Source organism: Sceloporus undulatus, chromosome 7, assembly GCF_019175285.1.
Source record: "Sceloporus undulatus isolate JIND9_A2432 ecotype Alabama chromosome 7, SceUnd_v1.1, whole genome shotgun sequence".
Taxonomy (NCBI): domain Eukaryota; kingdom Metazoa; phylum Chordata; class Lepidosauria; order Squamata; family Phrynosomatidae; genus Sceloporus; species Sceloporus undulatus.
In genome coordinates, this window is record NC_056528.1 from 18,017,277 (window position 1) to 18,029,700 (window position 12,424).

A 12,424-nucleotide genomic window follows, 5' to 3' on the forward strand; every position below is an offset into this window, starting at 1 on the left:
TGTGAGGCACACAACAAGTATGCCCACTAGCTTACTAAGGAAGTAGTTTAACATCCCCTTAAGATGTCAGCATCCCTATTCAGGCTTTTGCAAAACTCCCCACACCAGGGCTGCTACTCTCTCAGAGGTTGCATTCCCAATGGGAATGCCCTGCACAGCACCAAGAGACACACCGGTGTTATATGAGCTCAAGGACCTGATGCGGAACAGCTGTCTGTTTTGGTAGATGGTGCCTCTACATTTGCTTGTGTGTATGGAGAGAATGAGGTTGAGCAGTGGACCTGGATTCTGTTCTGCACACAACTCCCATAAGCAATTTAAAATTTCACGGATGATAATTTACCATTGCATGGCTGGGCTTGAAGAACAGCTGTTTGCAACCCACATATCAGAACGGGAAAAATCTCCCAGAGAGTGGGCTTGGATCCCCAATATAGCAGAATTTCATGGCAGCTTTCCTCCCTCGCAGGGCTGTTGTGAGGATAACTGCACATCAAAATCCCAGGAATGCCAGAGTTTACTCTTTGAAGGTAAGAGTGGGATAACAAACAGCAGAAAACTTTAAGTGTTGAATTAACTTGAACACTTTTTGTTTTGTCACCCATCCTGCCAAACTTTCCCTAAAAGGCAATATGGTGTCAAATGTAGCCAATGGGCAATCTTGAACATGTACATAGTTGGGTGGATTGGACATGAAAATCATCTACCGGCCTTTCTCTTGGCTAGTAGTCTCTCTGAAGAGTAACAGGGCAACCTTTTTAGTTGGTCACAGTTTAACGCTTGGGCATTGGCAAACAAGCCACTTACCTCAATCTGTTTGTCTTTAAAGATGTCACAGACGCTGTTATTAAAGGAGGCCCCAGAGAACATGGAGGTGATGGGGTAGGTCAAGTCTAGGACTGTTTTGAACACTGAATTCATATTCTAAAAAAGAAGCAAGATTGCTTATTTATATAATACAGTCTCTGAGTATTTCTTACCTATGACATAACATGGGGTATCTGTAAGTTGACAGGTGATTTAAGGGCACACTCACACAGACACACAACATAAAGGGTACTCCCCATGTATCTTGTGAGAGCTTTCTGGAAGCAAGTTTATTCCTCAGTCAATGGCTTCATCCCCTTTGGTTGCATGCACTCAATACCTAACTGGCCTTCCTTGACCTCTGGTTTATTATACAGACTGAGCCTTTGTTAAAAGTGGATCTTATTGTCACTCAGATCTGTATCTTGAAAATACAATAGCCCCTCAAGTAGACTAGAGTTTGTTAGGCCTGGGAATAAAAATGAACAATACCAAAGTGAGTGGCCCGTCATCCTCCTGCCTTGTGGAGTTTAAATCCCTGCGTGCAGCTGGAACAAAATGCAAACGTACAAGGTCTCTGTCCTCACAGTTGTGTATTGTCCCAGCTTATCCAGCCCCGGCCTTTTGTTTCCTAGCCCCGAGCATGTGAGGCTTGATGGATGAACCTAGATGACAGATGTGGCCCAAAAAAGAAGACTCAGAAAAAAGGTCTTCCATTTGTTATTCTGTAATCTCTTCGACCTGGTTTCTGTGGCTTCCTCACAGAGGGCTGAGAGCGGGGAGCGGAGGCTGCTTAAAATACCTAAAAGCCTTTTTCACCCGCAGTCATTCCTCAACTCATTTTAGCGACTGGGCAACAGGTGGAAGCTATTCAGCAAGGCAGGCCAAGACAAAAAGAGGCAACGCAAGGGCCAGGCCATTCTCTGGCTGGTGGCAACCTTTCTGCAGCCAAGCCCTTTGCAACAACAATTGGTGAGCTACGTGCCGGAAGGAAGCCAAATCCCTGCACCCAAAATAACGTCAGGAACTGGCTGCCTTCAGGGTCCTGCTTCTGACACGTAGTTTGCATCAGTGCTCAAGTGGGTACAGAAGAGCTTTGTAAAATCAGGAGCAGAGGAGAACAGGTTCCCAGTCACTGGGATGATGAGATTGGGAGTTCAACCATATGGAGGGCAACAGGTTAGAGCAGTGGTTCCCAACCTTCCTAATGCTGCGACCCTTTAATACAGTTCCTCATGTTGTGGTGACCCAAACCCATGAAATTATTTTCATTGCTACTTCATAACTGTAATTAAATAGGTGTTTTCCTCTGGCCCTAGGCGACCCCCATGAAAGAGTCATTCGACCCCCAAAGGGGTCCCGACCCACAGGTTGGGAACCACTGGGTTAGAGAAAGCTATGCTAAAAGCATACCGTATATACTCATGTATAACTCTAGAAATTTTACTCCAAAAATTGGCCCAAAAAATCTGAGTTGACTTATCCATGGGTCAATGTAAGTATTGTGCTTTAACTCTCATAAAAATAGAAACCATTCCCTGGTGAAATGCAAGAGTGTAATCTTCCTGAAAGCACTAACCCTTCTCTGTTCTCTCATCCATCTATCCTTCAGGGTGAACACAAACAGTTATGCCTCCTGCAATTCTGTATGTTCTTTGACATTGTTTTCCCTTGTTTCGCACTTTAGATCCTTTCTTACATGACCCTAAGTCTTACTCTCTCAACTTATCCATTGGTCATATCAAAATCCATCATTTTGGCCCCTAAACCTGCCCTCGACTTATACATGAGATCGACTTATAGTCAAGTTTATACAGTATTCTCTTTTGATCTATCAAGATTCAAAGGTGACAAAACTGGGGAAAGAGAGAAAGAGACAGGGAGAACTGTGGTTTCCATCTCCAGATCTCTTTTTTCTCAATTAAGCCAAGCCTGACAAGTCTCTCTCAGAAATCCCCATGAAACCAATTTTCTCGGACTCGATAAATCAAAGGAGGAAATGCCTCTAAGTGACAGCAAGATGTATCTCACTCGAGGCTCACTGGAGACATACGCCAAAACGGACGCCTTGGTGCAAAGTTACTCATCTTCTTTCAATGCCATTAAATACAAACTCCTCACACCCACTTCTGAACTATTATTTCACTCGGGGAGATTTAGAGGAGAAGCTCACCCTCATTTTAATGTCTGCTCCCGATGAGTTGGGTTTTTTTAAAAGCTAGAGACAAAGATTTACCTCTGTCAATCACTTCTGCCCACAATATGGCAGCATGTGGAGTAAGAAAAGGAAGAAAGAGAAAAGGTTAGGAGAGAAGCATTGCAGGGAGAGGAGAAGACAGATGGTTTCTGCATTCCCTCTTTGTGAACCTTATCCTTCAAGGACACAAATCCTCTGGAGACTCCTTTCCTGAAACAAAACATGCCCCTTTATTTAGCAGGCGAACATCCTTAAATGACAGTCATTTTTTGAAAACCCATGCCGTGGTATTTCTGGCTTCTATGTACAGTTGTGAAAGCTGGAGAGTTAAGAAAACTGACTGGAAGCAAGTCAACTCATTTGAAATGTTGCACTGGAGGAAAAGTCTTGAAAAGTGTGGGATAAACAGGATTGCCAAAAATACGAATCTGAGAGCAAATTAAGGCTGAACGCTCACTAAAACCCAAAATGACCAAACTGAGGCTATTTTACTTGACACACCAAAAGATGACGTGATTTACTAGAAAAGATAATAATGTTGTCAGAAGACCTAAGTTGATGACCAGGGTTCATGGAAGTGTCTTGTTTGTTGGGTTGGTATACTATAAGCTGAAGTTCACTTGGTGGCAAATAACACCAACCACCAGACATCTGGCTAGCTCATTGGAGCGAACGCTTTTCCTTTGCTCCAGGCTCAGCTACTAGAAGTTGGAAAAGATTCAGTCTAATGCAAAAAACGCCCACCCTGCCCACCTTAAAGGTTCCTGGTACAAGCACCAATGTCTTAACAATGCTCTATGTCCTGCAGGACCAAATGTTTGTGTATGCTTGCTCCTCAAACGTTGGTGTACATTTGCTCATTTTGTGGAATCAACTATAGGAAACCAGTCTCTATTTTCCCACTTTCCATTCCAGCTTTGTGGGCATTTATATAATATTTATCAGCTTTCTCCAACATGTCTCCCCTGTGACCCCCAGCATAACACATATGGCAGCTATCCTGACTCGCAGCCTAAAGTGGTTCAGTCCATTCTATCACTTAAGTAATCCACTGTCTTATTCCCACATCTCTGTCATGCAAGTTTAGACCAGAGCTTGGAACAGTTACCACATGGATTGCAACTCCCAGGATAACCCAAACAACCTGACTATTCTGCCCAGGGAATTCTGGAAGATGTAATCTGAAAAGTAGCACAGAAACCAGACTTGTCCCCAAATCTTGTTGTTACCTCACCAAACCCTTCTCCTACATGATTCCTTCTCTAGGCTAGAGCTAACCAGAAATGATCAACTCTAACAGGAGGACAGATGGAAAAGGAACAATCTCCGGTAAATCGTTTGAAACAAAATACGGTTATAATGCTAGCGTCAGATTGTGCAAAAAAGGCTCCAGGGAACATCCGTTCTGCTGCATGAGGTTCAGAAAATAAATGCTTCTGTGAAAATGCAAGTTTTCTAACGGATGAGCACTGAAACAGCTGGCCTGAGCCATGAAGAAGATGGAACGCTCCCTTGGGAAGCAGCTTGGCCACCCTCCTCAGGCCTGGCCTATTACTTGCCCCCTGCAATGAAGGTGCTGCCTTGTTTAAGGCCTTAGTAGCTCTTCACTTTTGAAGAGGTTTGAAAACAAGTAAAAATATTGTATCTTTCCTGTGTTGACTTCTTTTTGCTTAAGGATGGAAATGCTGCATGAAATATCCAAGCTAAATGAAGGCACTTTGTATTCCATTTTAGGACAAAGGCAGGATATAAATCTAAAAAATGAATAAATAAAAATAAATGCTATCTCTTTCTCATTCCTGCCTGGTTTGGGGGGGGGGTTTGAACTGGATAGCCCTTGTGATCTCCTGCAAATCTATGTTTCTATTCTATGATTCTCTCACAAGGATCATAGAATCTTAAAAGAGTTGGAAGAGACCACAAGAGCCCCCCCTGTCATGGAAGAATGCATGACTAAAGCACTCCTGAAAGATAACCATCTGACCTCTGTTTAAAGGTCGAGACCACCACCCTCCGATGCAATCCAGTTGACTGTCTTACATACACCACTGGAAAACTCTCACCATAGCCCACTGTCTGGCTTTGATCCTCATCTGAGTATAGCTGCGCTCTTCGGCATACAGTGCACCCATAAAAGACCCAATGGAGGTGCCACCGATCATGTCAACTGGAATGCCCGCTTCATTCAATGCCCGGATGACGCCTACTTGGGAACATCCTCTGCAGAAATGCAATATGAATGGAGAGGAAAGGTGTGAGGGAAAATAAAAGGCATTTGTTAAATAGGCACATCACCACCACCACCATAACCACCATCACCACTTTATTTATACCCTGCCTTTATCTCAAAACTGGGACTCAGAATCTTTGAAACAAAACCTTAAGGCTTTTTTAAATTGGATGCGACTCCTGCAACGTCAAGCCTGTGTTTAAAAAAAGAAGTACAAGGCTCTACATCTGGGACAGCCAAAGTCAGCTCTATGAAAAGCTGGATTCTGGAATATAAATAAATTTAACAAAATGTCCACCTGTTTAAACTGTGCACCAGAAAGCAGCATGAAGGTTCAGAATTGGCCACAAAGGCACAACAATTGGGTCTTGCATATTTATTCAGCTTAGAGAATCATACCGGAAGAACGCTGATAACATAATGTTTTAAACTGCCACCTAGCATGCAGCCAAGTGTCATCTTTGGCAACCGAAGAGGGTGCCAGATGAAACATTTTGCTCATGATATATATTTTAAAGTTCTGTTTGTTAATCACTTTGATAAATATCTCTTTTTCAGTGATTGACTGCCTCCTTGGATCCAGGACAAACTTGGGAGAAGTGTTGTTGGTTTGCTTTTTAATCACCTTTATTTATTCGATGTATATCCCACCTAGGGCCATGCTTTGAATAAAACAAATAGACAATTCTTAGAATGTAGGCAGGGTTTTTAATGCTTTTCTCAAGAGAGAGTCAACAGAGCTTCAGACCATTGGTCTTTAGCAATTAACCTTGAAGGCTGGATGTGTTTCCCATTCAGAATTCAGGAAAAGATTTTTAGGCTAAAACTCACAGAATCTCCTAAACGAGTGGTTCTTAAACTGTGGAGCTAGAGTCCCAAGGGGATGTGTGATAGTTGCCCAAGGGGGACAAGAGAGATCAGCGTGCAAGTACGGCAAATGTGAATAAGAAGGGCAAACCTATGTGCATGCATGTGCACCACTGAGGTTTGGCTGGTCCTTGCAAAAGCAATGCTCAGCATCTTCTCCCATTAGCCTTCCTCCAAACAAACAAACAAACAAACAAACAAACAGCTTTTTTTAATGCATTTCCCGCTTAGCTTATCCATATGTCTTGTCCTTGGCACAGCAGGCACATGCACCTTAGTGACCACAAGACAGTTTCTCAAATGCGGGGAGAGGGATGTGAAGAGGGGAGGCAGAGATCACAAGAGCTCAAAGTTAAGAAGGCAGATGCACATAGCACAAGAGCCTGTGTGTGTGAAAAAGAAGCATTACTGATAGGGTGCTATCTGCAAAATGAATGAAAACACACACACTACACAAACAAAATATTTTTGAGGGGGGTGCAATATCCGCATGTAGATGGAGAGGAAAACTGTTGTCCTAGCCACATGACTCTGGCAGATAAGAACTGCCAGAAGAAGCCATTTTGCCATGCTCTGGAACATGGAACTCTGAGAACCACTGTCCTAGCCACATGCTTCTGCCAAATGAATGCCAAAAGAAGCCCTTTTGCCATATTCTGGACCATGGTTGCTGTGGCCTTTGATAGATCAAGGCCCATCTTATCATAAGGCAGTAGTGAGCACCTTGAGGGGAAATGCTTTGTTGGTGAGAAGAGAGGAGGTGGTTTCTGTTTTGTCCTCATAAACTCCCCAGCCTGGAGGAAAGAATCAAAGAGCTTGTCCTAACCCGCTAGGCTGCCCCTGGTGTGGTTTTGTATGCTATCCTATCTGACGTGCTGGAGTCAGATTCAGTGTTATAGGATTGCAGTGACATCTCGTCCTTTGTCTCAGACAAAATGCCAACACCGGCCTCAGGCTAAGATGACCCCTGGCCAAGGCATGCTCATTTGCTAAGCTCTGCATACCTCTCCCGCTAGCTGTACGAACAAAAGAGATCCAGCAGAGTGTGCTTGGAAAGATACCAAACTCCCTCTCCTTTCCTGGATAAGCTGCTCTGTGGACGTGAAATGCTGTAATTTGAGTGCACTATCTGTGGAGCTGTTGTATTTTTATGCCAGGGATGGGGTGGGGATTGGAGGGAAGAGAGCGTGCTGTTTCTGTTCTCTTGTCTGTCATGACAAACGGCAAAAAGATAATTACCATGAAGTGGCTGGTTTTTTGGGGCATGGGGAGGAAGAAAGACTCACAACCTAATTGTTACCTGAGATGCCTGGCAAAGCCTCCTGTTTCACGAATATAATACAGGTGTTTGGTTTTTTTCTTGTTCCTGAGACAGTCTATGTGCCTCCAGCGACAATTCAGAAACAGAAGTTGCACCGGAAAGAACCCCAGCTATTCGCCATTAATGCTAAACAGCTGTCGGAAGCCAAGCAACCTTTCTTTAAAACCAGGGAGGACTTAGTGTTGCAAAGAATGCTAAAGTATTATCTTGTTCCCCACCCCACCTGACACAGAGAGATGATGTCTTCATCACAAACTACCAAGGATCTGTTACATTTTCCAAGACAAGGGATAGCTAAAACCAAGAGTGTGGTTGTCACAAATCGGCAACACATCTGATGCCATGTTTTGCAGATTCTACCCTCTAAACCGAGTCTTCTATCAGCCTACCAGCCCCTGAGCAAGGGAAGTAATATTGCTACTCTATTCTGCCTGGAATACTGTGTGCAGCTCTGGGCACCACAGTTCAAGAAAAATATTGACAAGTGGGTATGTGTTCAGAGAAGGATAATAAAGACAATTAAAGGTCTGGAAACTAAGATTTAGGAAGTACAACTGGGTGTATTGAGCTGGGAGAAGAAAATATTGGGTGGTGCCATGACAGTCATCTTTACATATCTGAAGAAAAGTCACGTAGGAGGTTGAGTCTCCCTTAACCAGAATTCTGAAATCCCAAATACTCCAATAAATAAATAAATAAAATTAATGAGTGCCTCAAACAGTGACACCTTTGCTTTTTGATGGTTCAATGTACTTTGTTTTGTGCACAAAATCATTTAAAAACAGTGTCTAAAATTACTTTCAGGTTAGGTATATATGGTGTAAATGAAACACAAATGAATTTTGTATTTAGACATGATGTATGTACAGTCAACCTTCCACATAAATATGAATTCCAGAAAGCAAACCTTGATTTTGCCAATTTATATCATTATATTGTTTGTAATAGGACTTGAACATCCATGGATTTTGGTATCCACAGGTGGGTCCTGAAACCAAACCCCAGAGGATATCAAGGGCTTAGTGTATATGCAAAAACAGGTATTCCAAAATCCAAAAACACTCAAAAGCTAAAACAGTTTTAGCCCAATGCATTTCAGATAAGGGATATTTGGCCTGTATAAAGCTTACACACCAGGATAAAAAGAAGGAAATGGGAGCCCAATGCAGTTCCAGGTCTTTAGGCTTCATTTCATTTAAGAATGCAGGGATGCAGCGTTTATTAGCATGCAAGACAGTGCTGCTGTAGAAGCACAGGGCACATACAGTCCTGCCAGCGAGTGGTATTACAAAGACAAGCAAGTTAAAAGGAGACTAAAACAGCATTGTAAGAAGTTCTAGGAAATATTGTTAGCAAGCTGTGGGAGGCAGGCCTTTCAGAACGACAAGACAATTGCTATCTCCACTGGGTTTGTGATTTTGATGTTCTCCCAGGTTGGCTTTCCAGGCCACCCCCTCAAAACCCATTCTAAGGAACCCTTGCTCACTCCCTTGTCAGCTTGGATTTTAATATTGGGGGGGGGGGAGCAGGATATTTAAATGTTAACAAAGGAAAGAGAGGCATAAAAGCCCTCGGGCTGGAACAACGTGTGGGCGATTTTACTTATGGCATTTCTCCCAAACCCTAGAACACAATCAGTGGCAGCCAGGCATCAAGGGATTAATTACCCATGTAAAAGTACAGGAGACAAGAAAATTCCAAGGTTCGTTTTCGATGAACACAGTATGCATCTACCCAACTCAATCCACCCAACCCCTGCAAGTGGAGCAATGCCCAAGGACAAAAAAAAGGGGTGACATTTTCCAAGCGCTCAGATCCAGTGCCAAAGTTTTTAAATGAACCCAAACCTAAACGGTTTACCGAGGATATAAGAGGATACAGGGGAAGCAGCATTTTGGCACTATATAGTTACTGAAAGGTAGAAAACAAGAGGGTTGGAGAACAAAAGGAAAAGCGCAGTTCTGGAATCAGAAGAGTAGCGAATATGCTGTTGCATCTCTCCCCAAAAGAGAATTATCTTTATACCAAGAAAAAAACCCTCCCTGCCTACAGACAGATGCAATCAGGATCTGGTTCTCCAGAAATATATCTGAGGGTTCAGATTAAAGCCAAGGATATCTGGTGACATGGAGAAGGAAAAGGCTACATCAAGAAGCGACAAAGAAATTCCAGTCGTCACTGCTGCTGGTGCAGAACTTGGAAATAATGTGTTAGAAGTAATGATGTTACCCTCTGTGCTTTACTTTTGGGGCAGCAAGAGTCCTTTTGCAAATAATGTGAACAAAAGGGAAACATTATTGGTCCCCCTCCCCTGAAACAAGTCACATTTGCTCATCTATTTTTTCTTTTTTACTTTTGAGTGCATCTTTGGGACATTCGGGGAGGATCCTCAAAGAATTTAGTCATAAGGAACATCTTCATAATGTTTAGGTGAAATCTCTTTTCCAAGCTCTAACTAATTTTCCAAGCTCCATGGAGAAATGCTATTAAGAAGGCCTGATCAAACATCACATCTCCAAAAAATATCAGAAAGGCATGGAAGTGTCCCCAAGCCCAACACAGTCAGTATGTCAAAGCACTTGGTTGGCCTTACCGTGCTCCACCTCCTCCAAGCACTAAAGCGACGGCGTTCCCTGTCAACACACGGGCCAGCCGGGAAAAGTCTGAGTGTCTGTCTGGAGGCTTCTGAAAAACACGCTCATATAGCTCTTTCTACAGATGGAAAAAGAGAGAAAGAAAGGCTATCAGTGCTAGTCCACAAGCATGAAAAAGGACCTTGTATATAGTGAACAAAAGCAAGTAGATTGTATATAGTGAACAAAAGCAAGTAGATTGTGTCTGGATACATTAGAAGGAAACTCCTAAGATGCAACATACCAGCCACTGATATATATGTACATTTGCTCCAAATGTAAGCACAATGTAGGACTAGAATGTGCCTTTTTTAGGTGTCAACTTGGAAGTATGAAAGAATGAAACAACCATGGCAAGCACATGCTTCAGGAAAGAATGATGGACATCTCCATGATTTACACTGCATCATAGGTTGTACTTGATGGGCATGTCCTGTTTCCAGCTTGACACTATCAATCACCAAGTATGTTACCTCCATGACATATGAAGCAGTGCATAGAACAGTGATTTCCCACCCAGCCATGCTTTATCCCTGTTTCACAATCCTGACTCAGTTGCCTTCTCTTACCTATCTAAATGTGGAATGGTCCAAACATTTTGACAATCAGAGTTGCCATTCAAAAGCTGGTCAACAATTTTGAGAGTTGGCCATGAGACCAGCCTGCTTTGGCACAGAAAGTCCACTCTCTTTTCATCCTAACACCTTACACTCAAACATAAAAGAGTGCCCTAGACAGAGTGAGACCTTGGATAACTCTTAGTCTTGTATTGCCTCTTCTGGCTATAATGGCTCTTATCTGGAAAGAAGAAAGTGATCTTTTCCACTCTGTGATCTTTTAAACTAGCGAAACCAGGAACTGAACCTACCTCCTTTGGATCACAAAACACTTTCCCTCTACTACTAAATTATAGCACCTTCCCTATTGACACTGTCCAAACATCATAGGGATGTTTGCAATAACCTTGTAACACAGGCCAATGTTTTTACCCCATATTGCAATATCAAGGCAGAAAGAACAGTATCATGCCTAAAGCCTTAAGTGAGTTCATAGCCAGGGATACACAGTATATCATGTCTTACCTTATGTAAACATTTCTCTTACTGAAATAAATGCCAATAATTTAATTAATAGAAAAATCAGTTCATGGACAAGCTCTCCAATTACATTGACTCTCCAGTTAACAATAAAGGAATGTCAATTTATTGAAAATGATTTAGGGTACTCTGTCTTGAATCTGAATATAGCTTGTTAACCGACAACAGCAATTTCATACAGTCTTACCTCCCTAATTCTTTTGTATCGCCTAATCTCCAGTATCTGCCATATAAAATCTGCAACGTACACACACATTACCAGCTGATCATAAAAAAACTGGGCATAATGCAACATACCATTGGCCTTCGATGTACATACATATGCCAAACACATGCATACACACAGAGATTAACATAGCTGTTGGAATATGATTCTCTTTAACAGTCCAAAAATCAAACCTGGAGAACATTTAGCTCAGAATTAGAATGACCAAAATTCACCCTTATTATAGCCAGGCCTAACACTGTTGGCATGTCATGCTTTGCTTCTAGGTTTCAAGTTCCTAGTTCTCCTTTTATTTTTTTTCCCTTCTGAGATACATGTCTCAAAGTTCACTCATATCTCGAAGTTCATAAATGACAACCAAAGAACTTGTTCCAAGAATTTCCAGGGACAGACCAACTTCTAGGGGCAGATGGGCCCCTGCAGTGTAAGAAGCTACCCTTTCAGAATCAACAATAACCTTGCACTACATGTTTGTCAGAATCATTTCACTTCATCCTAATCCCTTCCTCCAGTTTCCCAATCTCATGCCCATTAACACTTCCTTAGTTTGCAGTGTCATTCACAGGTTTCATCAATTGTACTCCATGGTCATGACAAACTCCAAGGTCATGACAAACCGGCCTCAAAGAGGTGCAAAAGCGAAATCTGCTCCATCAAAGGAACACAGCTCGCCTTCTCCTCCTTGAAAGCTTTGCCTTTTAGCACATATTAAGAGTAAAACTGGCTGCCGAACAACCAACCAATGAATCTTTTCCCCTATGCCAGAGTGGTTCAACACTTCAGAAGGATACTGCACATTTTGTCCTGCAGAAAGCTCACAGCCATGGAAACAAGCTGCCAAATCCTCAGACAAAGGCTTTGAAAAGACAGGGCAGGAAAGGAAAAGGAAGAGCGGTCAGGAACCTTTGATAGCAAAGGAGATGTAGAGAGGATGCCAGCAGCCACAGCCACATACAAACTCTAGCAAATACTGCCATGCCTCTCCAAACTTGTTGCCACCACTGAAATGGCAAAAACAGAAAAGAGGCAGGATGGGGAAGGTTGAC

At 42.6% G+C, this 12,424-nt stretch overlaps 1 protein-coding gene across 2 annotated transcripts in view; it reads right to left on the bottom strand.

The window, feature by feature from the left end:
- Window positions 1–12,424, bottom strand: part of PNPLA7 (patatin like phospholipase domain containing 7) — a 75,315-nt gene that overhangs the window by 13,751 nt on the left and 49,140 nt on the right. For both annotated transcript variants that reach the window (XM_042478317.1, XM_042478316.1), the window contains exons 23-25: window positions 10,016–10,134; window positions 5,068–5,224; window positions 808–924 (exon numbers count right to left, since the gene is read on the bottom strand). In XM_042478317.1, the coding sequence (XP_042334251.1) occupies window positions 808–924; window positions 5,068–5,224; window positions 10,016–10,134 (393 nt within the window). The remainder of the gene's footprint in view (window positions 1–807; window positions 925–5,067; window positions 5,225–10,015; window positions 10,135–12,424) is intronic.